Source organism: Protomyctophum bolini, assembly GCF_963924005.1.
Source record: "Protomyctophum bolini genome assembly, chromosome: 12".
In the NCBI taxonomy this organism is placed as follows: Eukaryota; Metazoa; Chordata; class Actinopteri; order Myctophiformes; family Myctophidae; genus Protomyctophum; species Protomyctophum bolini.
The window spans coordinates 12004745-12023368 of record NC_137873.1 but is presented as its reverse complement, the minus strand read 5'-3'; the positions used below and the strand labels follow the sequence as shown (position 1 = coordinate 12023368).

The 18624-nt window shown below is 45.3% G+C and overlaps 1 protein-coding gene across 2 annotated transcripts in view; it reads right to left on the bottom strand.

Moving 5' to 3' along the window:
* The window catches only part of LOC308325887 (receptor-type tyrosine-protein phosphatase mu), a 219407-nt gene that overhangs the window by 17690 nt on the left and 183093 nt on the right, over positions 1–18624 (bottom strand). For both annotated transcript variants that reach the window (XM_080778633.1, XM_080778634.1), the window contains 3 exons: positions 8259–8356; positions 2305–2421; positions 650–804 (listed from right to left, as the gene is read on the bottom strand). In XM_080778633.1, the coding sequence (XP_080634759.1) occupies positions 650–804; positions 2305–2421; positions 8259–8356 (370 nt within the window). The remainder of the gene's footprint in view (positions 1–649; positions 805–2304; positions 2422–8258; positions 8357–18624) is intronic.

The following is an 18624-nucleotide window of genomic DNA, read 5'->3' as shown; positions in this document are numbered from 1 at the left end:
CAATTGATATCGGTCAAAACAAAGACACTTCCTCAACATTGACATGTATACGAGCTCAAAGGAATAGCATCAGGTTTGCTGTGGCATGAAAATTGGATTTAAAGCTGCTATAAGCAATAATATGTCAACATTTTAATTACTTTTTTTTTATTCAGACAGCCAGCAATGGGTAGAACACTCCCAAAACAAATTTAGTCTCTGTGACTCATCTAGGGGCAGCAATCTGCATTTCAAAGATATTCCTAGAAGCTTTGTCATTGGTCGAAAGAAAACCTGGTCGCAATGACTAACCAATCAGGAAGTAGATAGGCAAATCGACCAATGGCAAAGCTAGGAAAATCTTTGAATGCAGTTTGCAGCCCCTAGATGTGTCACAGAGACTAAATTGTTTTTGGGAGCATTCTACCCATTGCTGGCTGTCTGAATCCCTAAAAAAAATAATGGCAATTACATTTTTGACAAATTATTGCTTATAGCAGCTTTAATGACAAGCTCGGGTCTTTTCTTTTCTTTTCCTTTCTATGTATTATTATTATTTTATAAACTTTCCAAACCGACACTGTCCGACTTTTAGAGAGCTCACTATGAAACCAGACCATGCAGTTAGTGTATCTACAGGGGGCTGAGACAGAGTGCTGTGCATGCCAACCTGCAGTGTACCACCATGGGACCGGCGTTGGTCAGGGTTTTGGACTTGACTCTCCTAATGAAGCCCAGCAGGCCCGTGGCGTGGTAGGGTACGCCGTGGTCCGGCCAGCCTGTGAAGTGGAACTGCCGGATCTCGCGAATCTCATGTGCCCCCCTCTGCGGAACGGCAGAGTTGACAGTTTCCACACGATAAGAGAGAGAGATAAAGAGGGGTAAGAAAACCAATGAAGTCTAACGTCTTCTGTTACAGTGTACAGATGAGGTTAGGAGTCTGTGCTATATAGCAAACACATTGATTGAATGCACTGCAGACTTGGGTGAGCAGAAGTTCAATTATCTATCGTAAATAGGGAGTATTCAAGGCTCCCTTTGTGTAGCGAGGTCCACAGCCCCACTCCGTCAAGCATCAAGCCCCAAGGTCACCATCTGGACATGATGACATTGACCCTTGCACTCCATACTTGCTTGTAACGTAGGAATGTAAATGTGTTCCACTGTCACTCGCTGGATGTATCTCTGAATAGGTGTGTTGCCTGAATGCAAATAGCCAGAGGATAAACTCCTTTTAACCACTTCAGGCCTATTAAAAAAAAGAAAAAAAAGGAAAAATGTGCAAGATCGATATCGCACACACAAAGGAAGTCCAGTCAGATAACTCACGGATAGACTTAACCAATATTTATTATAGAAATGAATATACATGTTCATGAAATATTTTATCTTGGTGTTCGGCTCTGCTACATTTTCTCCCTGCTCGGCATAATTGAACACCATCATTAACATTAAGAGCAGGGAGATATATATACAATAACAACCCCCCATGGGGAACGACAAATAGCAGAGCCCACTGGTGGGCTCTGCCATTGTTGGTATGCGGTTGGTATGCGGACTGTTGGCGCATACCAACAGTCCATGGGGACAAATGACAGCATATATAGCAGGAGGATGACAGCAGGAAGAACAGAGACTGAGGTGAGCTTAAATAACGTGGCCATTTGTCAGCTGACTGCCACGTCATCGCAGGCAAATGAGTATGGAACATGTGTAGTACCAATGTACTGTAATAGGCATGAATGCCACCATGAGCATAGCATGAACACACTCGAGTATATCTGACTGAACTAAGGTTCGACAATATGGGATGGTTGTCGGTGCTGGTCAGTGGTCACACACTGGGGACTGAACCTGCCATTCTTCAGTTGTAACCACTAGGTCAGTCTTTCAGCTCATGATACATATCCAGTTCATCATTTGTTTGATCCAGAAACATTTCCCAGCATTGTCAGGAGCCATATGGCTTTCACAGAGACCATGTGTGAGCTTTTGCTACGAGACCAACCTATCCCACCTCTCATAAATGTATTCAGTAATCAGTATTTTATTCATACAATAAAGCTCATTCTGAGAGGACCTAAACACAGCTCATGACACAAATTGGGACATTTGATTTGTTTGATTACGGGACAGACCCACGCTACTGAGATATAGCAGTTAACCATTTAAGCCCTATTAAGCTTTTTCACAGTGCGATGAACAGCACAATGCTTCACAATGTGCACACGTTGTGAGCTTGTACATCTGCTATTTTCACCTACTATAATGACATGCGCAGAATGCAGATGCTAGGTTGAAAATGTGAATGTACAGTGAATGTACCTTCTCCACAGCAAAGGTCCTGATGACGTACTCCGACAACAGCTGGGTCTCTATCAGTGTCACCTTGATGTCTCTGTAGATCTCAGTGTCATCAGGCCAGTACTTACAGCACTTCACCTGAGAATGGAACACAAATTAAAAACACTACAGTTACAACCACATACAGTAGAACACTGCTGTTGGACTACTCACATGTGTGACAGTGTTGAGAGTGACGCAAGGTTAACCAGAGAATTAGCATCTGCACTACACAAATAAGTAAAATGTGCGCACACACGAGCACGCTCGCACGCACGCACGCACGCACGCACGCACGCACGCACGCACGCACGCACGCACGCACGCACGCACACACACACACACACACACACACACACACACACACACACACACACACACACACACACAGACTTTGAATTTCCCCAATTCTTCCTGGCTGTGTGTCGAAGTGTCCTTGAGCAAAGCAAGAGAGCAAACAAATAACGCTCCCAATGAGCAGGTTGGTACAGTACCTTGCACTGTTTCCTCTGCCGTCTGTGTGTTAATGGGAGAATGTAATTCTAAATGGTGCTGTTACTGTGGATATAAATGCACCATTTATTTAGGCTACCATTTATATTTACGGAAAGAACACAGGCACATACAGACTAACATACAAGAACACAAAATCCTTTCATTTAAACGTGACCACTGCGATTCAAAGTAATTTTCTTTCTCCAATACATTAAATTGTCACGTCACATTACCTCCCCATTTTCCACCTGATATTTCACTTTCTAAGGCGTTTCTTCCAAGGCCAAATGAGGCTCGCCGTTGTATTAGTCTCGGCTCCTGGTCAAGGAGAGGCTGTAAATGGGAATCTGATATCGATGGAGAGCTCATTCCCACATTATTGCTTTTTCATTCACACATTGATAATGGGAAAATGAGTTTAAAGTTGGACAGAACCCAAGGGCAGTGCTGTTCAACGAATGGGAAATGCTCTGCATTTCAACAGTGCCTTTCTCCAAACGCTGCTGTGTGTTACATTCGCCCATTCACACACACTTTCACACTGACGGTGTGAATAAATGCTTGATTTATACTTGGTTGCGTGCTGTCTCACACATTGAAAATACAGCTGCAGATCTACAAGCTCACTAAGTGTCCGCGAAGCTGCCCGTTGTAAGCCTGCAGATCGGCTGTTTTTGGTGCACGACATCACTGCATCGACACACAGCATGAATGGTCAGGGTTTCAGTGTCTTGCTCATGGACACTTCGACACGAAGGCGGGGGGAATCAAACCAAACGGCCAGACGCTCTATACCTCCTGAGCCACTGCCGCCCAGAGAATGCTGAGAGTGAAAGAAAGGCTGTACGATTCATCAATCTTTAGTTCTACATGTCACACAGACGAAACCATTAGATTTTTTTCCCCTTTCATTTTTAAATTACTTGAATGTGATGAGGGTGGAAATAATGACAACCAAAATGAAATGATAAACCATCAAGCGTTTCATGCAGATTTCCCAATAGAAATCTTAAACTCCCCACCGGAATTATCTCTTATATTAGGTATCATCAGAGTGCAAAATTACCCCCCACCCCACCCCCGCTTCTCAGCCATTCAATTAAAGTGTTGATGGTGAGGGAGTTGGGAGCACTAATAGCAGTTGAGATCGCGGAGGTATACAGTATCAGAGAACAATCATTTTTGATGAGGGGATAAATGTGACATCAGCGGCGGGCTCGATTCAATTTTCGTTTTCCGGGGCCCAACTGTATGCTGTGATTATGAGTGAAATGAGATTTTTGGCTTAGTGGAGTGACACAGAAGGAACAGGGGATTGAGAGGAGGCGAGCTTCAGGTCCTCTCTCTCTCTCTCTCTCTAGCTCCCCCCCCCCTCCCTCTCTCTCTCCCTCCCTCCCTCTCTCTCTCTCTCTCTAGCTCCCCGCCCCCCCACCCACCCTCCCTCTCTCCCTCTCTCTCTCTCTCTCTCTCTCTCTCTCTCTCTCTCTCTCTAGCTTCCCGCCCCCCCCCCACCCTCCCTCTCTCCCTCCCTCCCTCCCTCTCTCTCTCTCTGTCTCTCTGTCTCTCTAGCCCCGCCTCCACCCCCCCCCCTCCCTCTCTCTCTCTCTCTAGCCCCGCCTCCACCCCCCTCTCTCTCTCTCTCTCTCACACCCCTGATGACTAATCCCGGATGACAATCACAAATCCACCGGCCGTTTCCAGCCAGATTGAATTAGGCAAAAGCCATTACCTTATTAGATCACTCCAAATCAGATGCCTGGTATTGGTTGGGTGGAGGGGGGGGGGGGGGGGGGGGTTGTTGAGGTTGAGGGGGGAGGGGGGGTTAGCCTTTCGGCAAAATTACACAAGGGTACAACGAACACGCATACAAAACATACAGACACACACACGCACACAGATGTTATTTTGTGTGGCGTAAATCTGACTGATTTGCACATAATCCAGCATGAGGGGGAAAAGGTGCACACTCAAACACATGCACACGTTTGTATTACTCTTCATTTGAGTAATTTTATAAAAATTTCTCTCACAAATTTAACCCAAAATAGACAAAATAGACAATCTGCAAGCTCACAATGCAAACTGCAACTTGTTGTGAGCATGTAGATTGTGGGTGTGCGACAGCATTGTATAAAACAATGTATTACAAAACAGGCAATTTTTCTTGACCACCTAAAATGGCCCTCACAATGTCTATTTCTGAAATTCTGCTACGGACACACACACGCATACACACACACACACACACACGCTCATACACACACACACACACACACACACACACACACACACACACACACACACACACACACACACACACACACACACACACACACACACACACACACACACACACACACACACACACACACACACACACACACAGGTCAGCATGCCACCCTTCCAAAGCAAACGTGTGTTACATCAAAGCAGGGTGAGTGTCTGCACCCTGTGTGTGTGTGTGTAGAAGCATTGGGTTGTGTCAGGCTAAGTTGCAGCACCGCGTCTGCGCGGTGTGCCGCACGCATCTGTGTGTGTGTGTGTGTGTGTGTGTGTGTGTGTGTCTGCCAAGATTCTCAGTTCATCAGCAGCGGAGATGAGCAGATGGCCCACTGTGATATGGCAGAGTGATTTTATGGAGGTCTGTGAGGGGGGGGGGGGGGGGGGGTTGCTTTGGGCTCTGTGGAGGCAGAGTCGCTGTGACCAAACTGCGGCTGCCATTGGATAAGGATCATATAACAGACGGTTTGGGGGCCCCCGTGGCCCCCGCTGAGCACGGCGCCGCAGCTAAGCAGGTGTGGAGAAGGTGTGGGGCGGAGCCGGGGCCGGGCTGCTACAACCACTGTAGAGGAACGGACTAATGAGGTGCCTGGAGATCGGGGCCCATGAATCATTATCAGGCTCTGCTACATTTAAAGCCCTCCCCTCCCTGCCCGGGACGAAGAAGAAGAACAAAAAAGGGCAACATCAGCTAAATGGCAGGGTTGGTGTTTAAAGAACACCACTATGCGCAGCGTGTGACTTGTGTTTAAGATTCTGTAGCGCAATATATCCCCTCGCAGACGGGGTCTAGAAAGACCTTAACAGCTTAATCACTTAAGCTTTTAATTTAAGCTTTTGTTGTATATAGATTCTGCAACATAGACTACCTCTTCATAGACAACATAGACTTCCTCAAAACAGGAAGCTGTCATCTGATCCCCAGACCGGCAGGTTATTCGACCAAAATCACGATGCAGTGGTAACGAAGATGTATTTTAAAATATCTTTATTCATTTTAATTTCTGCTAACCAGCTAGCTATAGCTAGGCTTCTTCTAGTTGGATTTACAGTAGGCTGTATTTACGTGACTGCAGGCAAAGTGTCAGGGATCCGGCGGGACATCCGCTTCATTTTCTACTCATTTTTCCAAAGCTTCCAAAGTACAGACTCAAAGTACAGACTCAAAGTACAGTACAGACTCATAGGCAGAAGACAGGTCAAAGTACAGACTCATAGGCAGAAGACAGGTCTTGAGAGACTATTTTCCGTACGAGTCAAATAGCAAAAATAGCCAATTGCAAGTCGCCCAAAATAGGCATGGCAGGGTTAATGCGGTAATTATAACCTCACCAGAAGGCAGGAGGTTTGCGATGAGCGGAAACAAATGAGGGCTAAAGTTGGGTTGGGAGTTCCTTGTCGTCGGGTCCCCAGACACAGTGATGTGAGAGGGAGGGAGAAGTCAGGGCACTTCTGTCACAAACGCCACGCCGGTAAACAACGGCGCCATCTCCAGTGTGTGGACAACATTAAGAGATGCTTCAGACTCTGGGGGTGGACGTGCTAGGAGCTGGCAGCTAGCGCTGTGTAATCTCCTGTTATAGAGCCACTCAGATGTAACCGCAGTCAGTCGCCTGGATGCTTCTTTGGTAATGAAGGCCATCAATCAGTTACCTTTCACTTCACAAATAAATGGGGGAGAGAGAGAGAGAGAGAGCTGCTGACACACAGGACTCATGCCTCGGTGATTCTGCAACGTGAAAATACACATGTTGTGTATGCTCACACAAACACACACACACATGTGCACATGCATGCACGCGCGTGCGTACTTCGCGCACATCCCTGGAATCGGTCCAACTTGCCTCTGGACTGTGTTACAGTAGCTCGTGGATGGATCACATGGGCTGTCCATCGACGTGATGGGAACGAGACGGGGGAGTTGAGCTAATCTGATCTGAGGTCAGTGGTTAGAGAGTGAGCTAATAATGAATACTGTACCCTACCCTAGAGGGCAGCACGGGTCCATACAATTGGACCTGGTCCGAAAAGGGACCGGTGATATCTGAACCGAACCGCTACGGATCCGAGAAACATTCTAAAAGTTTTGGATCCGGTCCGAAACCGAGCCGAGAAGGATTTGACTGCTTGGAACCGGTCCGACCAAAACGGTGCGGCGCCGATGGTATCCGATATAGATCCGGACCCATAGTGTGTTCTCTGCAATATTATATGCTTTAACATGACATGAGACTGCTCTCTATGAGCGACTGCACCCCGCCTCTCAAGACAGCGCAGCGGAGGGTTGCAAACTTGCATAGGCTAATATTAGTGAATTTTTTGCGCACCGACATTCTTACCAGAGCTGTTGACAATCACAACAAAACTGTCCCACATTTTACCTCTGAGGTGGAAAGCCTGGTGACGCGAGGTTAGTCCCACATTGCTCGTTGCTTTGCGTTTCACCTTGCTCGCTCAAGGGGGTCGCCATGATTGCATTAATATAGCCAGCAGTGTGTGTGTGTGTGTGTGTGTGTGTGTGTGTGTGTGTGTGTGTGTGTGTGTGTGTGCGCACGCTGTCGGGATTGGGGTGAGAGAGAGACAAAGCGAAAGAGAGAGAGTGCTCTCACTCATGTCGAGGTGCATGACGAGACCCAGCCCTCGCTGACTCTGTTCAACAAACAATATGGACTTTAGAATGTAATAATTACAACGCACGCATGTCTACTTCTGAGACCTATTTTTTAAGTTGAAGGGTTTAATATACAGCTCGGATCCTCACGGGTAATTTCGGGTAACTGCATTTCAGACGATCCGACCCAGACCCGCGGCAATTTGGAATGGATCCGACCCTGCCCGAGGGACAAGTCAATATTGTTGTTTATTATAAATAAATATGAATATTATGGGCCCGAACTGGTTCGGTTCTCGGTTCGGCTCTCGGGTATTCGGTTCCGGATGGACCCGTGCTGCCCTCTAGCCTACCCACCCTTCTCTGATCTGAGGTCAGTAGTTGGAGAGTGAACTAATAATGAATACTGCACCCTACCCACCCTTCTCTGATCTGAGATCAGTAGTTATAGAGTGAACTAATAATGAATACTGTACCCTACCCACCCTTCTTTGATCTGAGGTCAGTTGTTGGAGAGTGAACTAATAATCAATACAATGAATGTACTCACCCTTCCTACTTCCACCAGGTTGGTCACCATGACGATGGCTGCCGTGTTCTCCTGCCAGACCATCCGCCAGAAGTCAAACACTGTTTCCTGCATTGGACCTGGATGGGCGAGAGAGAGAGAGAGAGAGAGAGAGAATTGCGTGATTTGTTGGATAGAAAAAAATTCATTTTTACGTAAACAGAGCATACACAATGGCAGTGCAGAGTTAAAGTAGTAGAAACTAGCAGAAAAACATTGGCAATGTATGAACTATTAACTATGGAAATAGCCCATACAGGCAGGCCTTGATCATGCATGGGTTCATACTGTACTGTCAACAAGGACAAATCGAAACCCCATTTCGTTTACTATTAGAATGTGTCAGATAGAAAACCTTTAAGGAGATTTATGTTGGATCAAATAAATGTTCACTTTTATGTACATCTAAAAATCGCTGGAAAAACGCAACGTGCAGTGTCAAGTGTTACAGACTTTATTGTACTCTATTGAATAGAGGAGCACAGCACACTGCAGGGGCATCATACCATATTGAAAATGATGTTGTAACTGGTATGTGAGTTATATGCTGTACACACTGTATCTGGCATACTGTTTCTTTGTTACTGTTTCACGTAGACATAGCCTAAATTATTTTCTCACTCACTGCTTTGGCTCAATGTTCCGAATGTATAGCATGCCAATAAAGTATAGTTGAGACATGGACAGTAGAGTAACATCCGCTTAATAAGCTATAATAATAATGCATTATTTGAGAAACTGGGCAGCAATGCAATTTATGGAGCTTTCTCCCCTATCTTTCCACTCTATGTCAAACATTATTTTCCAATCAAGTCAAGTCAAATTATGCAATAATGTACTTGGAACAAAAACAGGCTCATCACAAAGTGCATTACAGAGCAATAAAATGCATAAGTATGGATAAAAATCTGAAAGAACGAGCAATCAATTTAAGATACGAGATCGGGAAGCATGCGTGTAATGTGCGTGCATTTGTCTGCGTGTGTGTTTGTGCGGGCGTGTGCATGTGTGCGTGCATGCGTGTGTGTGTGTGTGTGTGTGCGATGTTGCAAAGCTTGCAGTAATTACTATATGTCTGGGGTCAGCTGCAACCTCTCCGGAGCGGCAGAGCTGACCAGCATGTCAAAAACAATCCCTTCAGTCTGGCCCGTATTTAAAACTTCACGGAGCAATAACTACGAATTGATAGAAATCCAATTAATATTCTGTTTAATTCAAATAATTAATATTGTTCTTAATTAACTGGCAACGGCACGAAATTTATTTCTGACATATTAATTAGTGGGATGCAAATCCCCATGCATTCTGCATAGCTAATGCAAATTACTTTGAGCCGTGGAAAATCGCATTGGGGAGCGTGCACATGGGCACGTGTATACTGTGCACAAATAGGCTACTTGTGCACATGTACGCACACACACACGCACACGCACACGCGCACACACACACACACACTGTTGTGTGGAAGATATATCGTCTCTGTCGGCCTTCGGGTGGAAACCTCATATGTGCAAAACTTTTCAGGATTCAAATTCAAAAATAGCAAAAGTAGCAGATCTTCTCCAAGCTCAAAACATTTCGAGCTTGTAGAGCTGCTACTGTTGTGACACTTTTGTGTGACGCTGTGGTATAATCAAGTAGGACGCTGAATTATGAAAAATATGTGCGTGTGTGTTTGTGTGTGTGTGTTAGGTTGCGCACAGGTGGTGAAAAACAACCATGCTGTTTTCATGCTCATACCCAGCCAGCCAGCCAGGCAGGCACCCACACACATAAGTCCGTAAGGGAGTGGCTTGCATCACTCAAAAACACAAAAAGTTAGAATATGGAGATAAGAGGTTTCTGCCCAACAGTGACAATATGAAACTCCATTCACTGATATTTACTGTAGACAGTTTGCTTTATCCCATGTTCAGTCCCATGACCCCTGGGGTCCCATATAGCTGTAAACAACTAAATCACTTGACTACCGGTATATACTGTATGACCAATAGTGAAAATATCTAGCCTACAACATCACAACGCAGCTTGTACAGTAGATCTGCTCACTGAGACAGATTAAGTTAACTTCAAACTACAAACACACAATGTGTCACACTCCAGATTTGTGTGTGTGTGTGTGTGTGTGTGTGTGTGTGTGTGTGTGTGGGGGGGTTGTTATGGGTCTATCTTTTTACTTCTAAGAACTAGTCTCGTTTTAGTTCTCCTACTGACAGAAAAATGATCAAGGCCAAAAGTACATCCACAGCACGGAATATTGAAGAGGTCTTATTTCCAAAAACGGAAGCGTTTTTACAAGGTTGAATCGCTTGTATTTTTGAAACATTTCTAGCAAAGACTTTCTGTCAGCACCCCCACCAACCGCCCACCCCCACCACCAAACAAGTTGGGACGTATAACAGTTGGTCGTCAGACTCCTCAATATCCTCTCCATCTCCGCTTGCTCATTGTTCCTCTGCCAGCCGTTTCCATGTGGCAGTGCAGTTCTCCATTTTCCTCTGTAAGGAACTCAATCTCCAATTCCAATCTCCTCTGCTCTCTCCAGCAAGTCCCCAACCTGATTGAGCCACCCACTCTGCTGCCTTCCACAAACCAACAACACCAGTCCCCCCCCGAGGGAGGACGCACACTGCTCTCACAAGTTTTGGGAGAAGGGAGTCTGGGAGTACGGGACAGCTGGTGTGTAGGACTGCAATACCACACAACACTTTAAATCAATCCAATCAGAGACTGCTTGCCAGGATGGGGGGGGGGGGGGGTAGATAGAGAGAGAGAGAGAGAGAGAGAGAGAGAGAGAGAGAGACACACACACACGGACGGACGGACGGACGGACGGACGGACGGACAGACAGACAGACAGACAGACAGACAGACAGACAGACAGACAGACAGACAGACAGACAGACAGACAGACAGACAGACGATATTGCGTGTAGGAGGGGAGAATACTGTATGTGAGTGGGAGATATTGTAATGTGCAGAGGAAAGAGCTAGAGTAAAACACATCATGATGCCAAGTGCAAATAAAGTAGAGTACTATGAGCGTAGTAAAATATGACCGTCTTCCTGTTCAAATGATTGACAGCTTGGTTAGCGAGGGCAGTATACAGGGGACCAAAAAAGAGAGAATATTTTCAAGATGAATAATCTTGCTAATAAGTCTGTCAAATGGAAGAGAGCCGAGTTAGAGGATGGAGATTGCAGGAGATAGAGGCCCTGAACCCCAACAGTGAGAAAGGAGATACAGCATAGCACTCATTACATAAGGGCTGGTGGAGTGTAAATGAAGGAGACTGCACTCAACACAGTGGGATTTTGATAAAGAGCCTATTTGTTATACCTTTGGCATTTTGCTACAGTTTAGCATTGGAAAATATAGCTTGAGAGGTTATTGGATGGGGAAGTTGGGTTGTTCAATCCACATCAAATATGGAATAGTACAAATACTGTACAAACCAGTGTATCAGTAACACTGATGCTGTATAGCTCTCTCCTTGTGGAAGGGAAGGAGCTTGCCTCAGGAATTGCACTGACTTTGTGGCAACAATATCAAACTACATGATTATACATCACTGCTGTTGAGAGGAAACCTTGTATGTCCAAAACCGACATTTGAAGATACTAGAAATCTACAAGCGTACAAATCCACAAGCTGACGATCGAAAATCTCATTGAGCTGTGATTGTGATTCATTTACGAGAAAACATTAAAGTTGAAATGTGGAGTTACTTTCCTGGCGACTTCAAATTCGACACAAAATCGACACAAATTCCACACCTCCACAGGGAGTGCAGTGCCCGGTGTCGGTCTCTAAACTGCCTCCCCCTGGCCAGCCGGGTCGCCTGATGGAGGGGAAATTAACTGGTTGGAATAACGTGTTCCTTTCACGTGCTACGTCATACGGGGAAACTCCTCCCTCTCAGGTGATAAGAAGGGACCTGCTCTTTCCTCACTCATGCATTGAAGGATGCATGAGCTCAGTTCGAGGCTCTCCCCACGTTGGCAGAGGGAGAGTAGCGCCCAGGATTACAGCTCAGGCAATTGGAATTGGGTGAAAAATGGGTTACAAAACCGTGGGATAATAATTTATTTAAAAATAAAGTGAATAAGCATACTTAAGAAAGTAAGTGCCATGTGTGTGAATAAACATAAAGCATACTTATTCAAAAACGTGAATAAGTCAGTGATGTTTCTGGTGGCCTAATTATGGAGTGGTGGTTCGGAGCTTGGCTGAACTCGTGGTGACAGACAGACACCATGAAGAAAATGCACAACTCATTAAATAGGGATCTAGGACGTGTTCTACACAGCAGACAGCACAATACTTATACTAGGAACAACTAGGGAACCAAACAAATCTAAAATAGGTTGCCACAAAATGTATCCTCCCTGTCAGGCAGAAACCTTATGTTTTTTCATAAATTAATATCCACTTTTATTATAGTTCCACACATTACAGTGTCATACAAAACGTGCAAAAACATTAGATCTACAAGCTCACAGCACGTCACAACATGTTCGGAATTTATAGATTTGTGCAACGTTTACAAAAACTTGCACGTTATAAAAGCCAGTAATTCCATGCCTAATAGTGAATAGTTGTAACCTGACTCCGCCAGATGGAAGTCGCTTGCTTCACAACGTACTTCCATCTGGGATCTCTGTAGCCCTATTGCTGAAGAAGGCCGTCCCTTTTTTCAGGTGATTTTGGCAGGTGATTAGATGGGATCGTCTGTCTATCACCGTCCGGGCGTGCTAACTCCAACCAATCATACTGACGTGTCTACATGACATATAGTAGCTGTGTCAACAGGAAAGTAAACACTAGCCCCGCAAACGAAAAAAGTGTTAATGAACGCCTGATAGCATTAGGTTTAACACCCTCACTATCATGTCAATATGTAGTTCATGTCATTGGTTGCTTACAAGAATAGAAGACAATATTCCAATTTTAAGGTCAATTGCAACAGGCTCTTCTCGATGACCACACCTGGTCTCGTCAAGATTGTGCCCGTAGCTACCACTGATTGGTTCGACTGGGCACGGTTCGGTTTCAATGCCAATCTCTGAGCAATCCCAGATCAAGGCTGTATTGTGAACTTGTAAACTCAATACCGCCCCATTTGGCGGAGTCAGCCCCAACTTTTTCAAAGAAGACTGCGTCACCATGAGGCCGATTTATTGCAACCATTCCTACAGATTTTTCCAAACCTCACAGTCACAGAGGTTTTTATTAATATTTAACCAATGGAAAGTTTTAATTAGAGCTTGTTATAATGAATAACTTTCATCCTTCGAAAGGTTATTTTTCCATTTCCTGAAAAGTATGAGGTTTTGGGCATACAAGCATTCTGCCAGACAGCGACAATCTGTGGAGTTGATAAGGTCTTATCTTTCTGAGGCGTAGTTAACCATGGGTCATTAGAAAGAGGTTTAAAAATCTGGGATTTTACGAGCTTGTGGTGACAGACAAAGAAAGGAAGCACCACGTGTTATCAAATAGAGATCTAACTAAACAGAAACCGTGTACCTAACTCATATGCAATGTTGCTAATCTTTTCTTGAGGAAAGCGACTCTGTGCTCGATTCTGCGAGTTTTCTTATCTTGTAACAAACGGCAAGCTGCTATTGTTATCAAAAAGGGATCTGAGAACAAAGTGAACAGAATCCTAAAAATTATAATTCAAAAACTTGATAAAGAGCCTTTTTGAGGTCCTTCTTAGAAAGTTGCAAAGGCTTTAACTACAGTATACAATAGTAGAGAGAAGAGTCTGGAAATTTGATTGGTTGGATCATTTTGCATCCCTAACGAGATGTACAATGCTGCTGACGAGAGGCATTTCTGGTTCATGCAGGGTTTTTTTTACGCGTGGCTTGTTTAAAAAAGATTATAAAAGTGGCAGTGAGCCATAGAAACATGATAGTGATCAAATTAACACGAGCTCTTGATGGGGAGCCTTTCTGAGACCCTCATTATTCTACTGTATAATGGACTAAACTCTGTCTGTCCGCCATCCTTCCATCCTCGTCCCATCTCAGTGGGCACTCTACGTGAACTTTCACACTGGCACTGCCCATTGCCCACAGCCGCTCTGGATGAATCCATTCAGACCTGAGGCCGTCAGGCTGATGAGATCAGTAGTTGTGGTTGCATGCAGTCCCACAGCCCCAACATACAGTGGGGGAAATGCAGGTAAGGACTAGTATGAGTTGACAACAGCTTAGTTGAATTAATTTACATGAAAAAGATATCAGCTTAATTGTCACATCACAGGGTGACAAAAGTGCACTTCCAACGCAGGCGCCATTCAGATACAGTTGCCCTGTCATACCCTCAACTACAGATTTCATAACTGCACGTTGGACAAGTTGTACAACACGGGATACAACATTATAGGCAAAGTTGTTGAAATGTTGTAAATTCTAAATAGACTAAATAGGTAAAACAGCAGATCTACGAGCTTGCAACGCATCACAAAATGACAAGTTGTGAGTTTGTCATATATATCACGTGAGAGCAAAGACGTTTGCACTGCTTATAGGGTACACAGGTCTGGTTGGAGGGCTTCGGAGGTGTTCTAGCTACACTTCAGAGGAAAAAGAGCACCTCTCAGAGTGGCACAGCCAGGCAGCTGTCAGAGAGCGGGCGCTGGCTGGCTGGCTGGCTGGCACGGCACTGCTGCTGCCGACAACCACGCTGTGTTCTGGGACCCGGCCCGGGCTCCTCCTCACTATACTGAGGAGGGTGACAGCTGTAGAACTCCCACAGACAGACAGCGGTGCTGTGGAGGAAGCTACTGATCAACGTGTGACAGAGCACAGGCAGGCAGGCAGGCAGGCACGCGCACAAACACACACACACACACACACACACACACACACACACACACACACACACACACACACGCACGCACGCACGCACGCACGCACGCACACACACCTGTCCTTCCTCATCCATTAATATTACATGCAGTAGCCCCTGGTGCTATATATATTCACTCATCATTGATTTGCTCTCCCTCACTATTCTCTCTCTCACTATTCTCTATCTCTGTCCCTCTCTCCGTCTCTGTCTCTCTCCCGGTGAGCAGGGAGATGTTACCTGTACGGTAAATTAACAAACTGGTGACATTTAGCACCCAGGGTGTCCGGGGCGTAGGAAGGAGGGTGTCGAGGCGATGGCACCTGATCTGGCGGAGAGGAGGGGGAGCCTGATGAAATCCAGCCCTGCTTCCGACTCATGAATATTTCCCAGATCACCGGGTGGTGATGGCGGCAAGCCGAGGCACGTTGATCAGAGGCAGTTTGTACGCCCACCACGACGTAATTCAACCGCCTCCGCTGACAGCTCCCAGAGACAGATCCGTAGATAGAACACAGAGAGGCTCTGGTAGTGGTGGTGGTGGTGGGGGGGGGGGGACGACGACGACCTGACAAGGTGGTGGTTAAAACCACCTGGGAGGGTTGGGTGACTGGGTTCGACTGCCGTCACAATCAGCTTAGCGGGTGAGCCGGCGTCGCTCAGAAGTGGGGTTGTTTTGGCGCGCCGGCGGTGCAGCGTGGCACCGCGGATAACACGGAGAGAGAGAGAGAGAGAGAGCGAGAGCGGGCGACCTAGATAATGACGAGCCGGTTGGCTCCGTGTGATGAGGCTTTTATGGACTGACAGCTGTTTCAACCTGCCACCGTCACCTTGAACGGCGCAAAGGGACTCCTTAATAAACCCGCGGCTAACGAGTGCCGTGGTGCTTTATGGTGGAAAGAGAATGGGGACAATGTTATATCCTGCACGTTCATCTGCCATATTGAAAAGTGCCCTTCCCACGCCCCAACACCACAGTCTGTGCCACTGTCACAAATGACGTCAGAAATGTTTCAGGTTATCAGCACTATTACGGCAAATAGAGGCCTATTGCCTGTTGTTTATAAAAAGTTAGGTACGGTTTGGGGGTAAAGTTTGGGGGTAAAAACGAAAAACGAAAAACGCTGCTGGAATATACTGTGTACAATATACCAAGATTATATTCACATTTTTTGATGATGCTCTCGAATCTATTTTATTGTTTTTATCATTATTCTACTGTTATTATCTATGCTGCTGCATTGTCTGAAGGAAGTTTTACTCTGATACCTGTCCTGTACACAAGATGTAACAATAAAGCCCAACCTTGAATCTTACCTTAAATCTTAAAAAAAGACAACTTCCTACAATAACTGCCACTGCGCAGGTGCAATGTTCATGCTCAGGTGTATACAGTAGTTTGTCTGAGACGGATCTGTCTGCCTGCCTGTCTGTCTACCCCCCTGCCCCCCCCCCCCCCCCCCCCCCCGGCCATTCCCTGTGCTTCATTGTCAGCAGACTGGAGGAGCCTTCGCCTTCCTGAATTCCTGTCAGGCTGCAGAGGATGATGATGAATTATAAAAGGGGCTCCGCTCCGCTCTGCTCTCCCTCCTGGAGAATACAGATGTTTCACCACCACACACATTCTACCTCCTTCTTCTTTCTGGGCAGATTCCCGACTGCCACTGTGAAATCCAGAGTGTCAGCGTAACTCCGACTAGTGGATAGATGTGAATTAAACGGACCCTTTTGGGTCCACTTGGTTCCCCATGGGTTCAACTCATCAGAGTTACCGGTACGTTCACCCTCGTGATTTTACAGTGTAGTTAGTCAGTCAGTCAGTCAGTCACCCACCTCTCTCTCTCTCTCTCTCTCTCTGTCTCTCGCTCCCCCGTGCACTCCGATACAATCGATGGAAAATGAGGACTTATTATGCGAACTCAATGAGAAAACAGGGGCTAATTAAGTTGAATGGAAGCGCATTCAGCTGCGCAAGCTTTCCATCTCAAACAGGATTCACGCTTGAGACGCCTCTCTGACGACTGCTCTCTGTGTGCGTTTTCCTTTTTCTTTTGTTGTTTTAACGAGATACCGCCTCTTTGCAACTAAAAAACAATTAAAGAGAACGTCTTAAAATGATAATTAGCTAGGAAATAGTTACTTTTTGAGGTAAACTCTCTCCCGAAAGCTACTTGTTTTTGTGGCCTAAAACACCCCCACTTGGAGGCTTCAGTCTCTCCACCAGCCACTAGACTAGGCAGTATCAAATGTACTGTACGCATAGTGGAATATGCATATACATACAGTACAGACAGCTGTAAAGGTGTACACATGACAGGTGTCATGAGGGTAGAAAGTCACTACAGTAGGTACATTTACTAGTACAATTTTAAAGTTAGTATTGTCAATACGTTCCCATGTACTCCACTCCACTACATGTACAATATACATCTCAGAGGCAAATATTGTACTTTTACTTGTTGTGAGCTTGTAGATGTGCTGTTATCTAAAGAGTTGGGATAGAAATGGGATATTTCAGCAAAATGAGTACTTTTACTTTCAGTACTTCAAGTATGTTTTGGTGACAATCCTCAGCCACATTTCCATACCAGACTTTCTACATTGTAGCGTTGATACTTTTATTCAAGTAAAACATGCGAGTACTTTTTTCTACCACTGTACCCGATGTTAAGGTGTATACATGCATGCAGCTGTATACAGGTGAACATGCATATACACAAACACACACAGTATATAGCCAAATACCAAAGTGACTTCCAAACAGTGAGACGAACATACTGTGCAGACGGACAGCACATATGAGTGTGTGTGTGTGTGTGTGTGTGTGTGTGTGTGTGTGTGTGTGTGTGTGTGTGTGTGTGTGTGTGTGTGTGTGCGTGCGCTCGCTCGTGCGTGCGTATGTGTATGTACAGAGGAGAAACACACAGAAAGACAAGCAGACCAGACAGACAAATGGACTCGCTGAAAGACTTATCGCCTCTGGCTGATTGGTATGCTATCAGTTGCTGAAGTAAGAGCACACGGCAGGGCTGTTTTAATTGAGACGGCGAGGAAGAGCGGCGATGCTCTAATAAACAGGTAATTATGCAACTCCCAGCTCCGCCAAAGCAGATTGTGAATCCATTAAGGCCTCGCGCGCTGAAAACAACCCCGCCTCTCTTTATTTAATCATTTCTTTCTCTATTTTATTTCTCCTCAAAAGTCCTGTTGTCTTTGTTTTGTTTGTCTGTTCACATGTCATTGTTTAACTGTTTTTAAGTTTTTTCGTGTTTATCACATTTATATATCTTTTTTATTATGTATTGTATTTGGAACATTTACATTACATTATTTTTGTTCATTTTATATCACTGAATTACTCATTATCAATGTCAAAGATATTCTGAAGTTGTGATATACAAAATGCCTAATAAAAACAGTATTAAATATATATATATAGTATTGTTGTCTGGGCCGGGGCAGGGTGTGGTGTCTCCATGGAGGTGG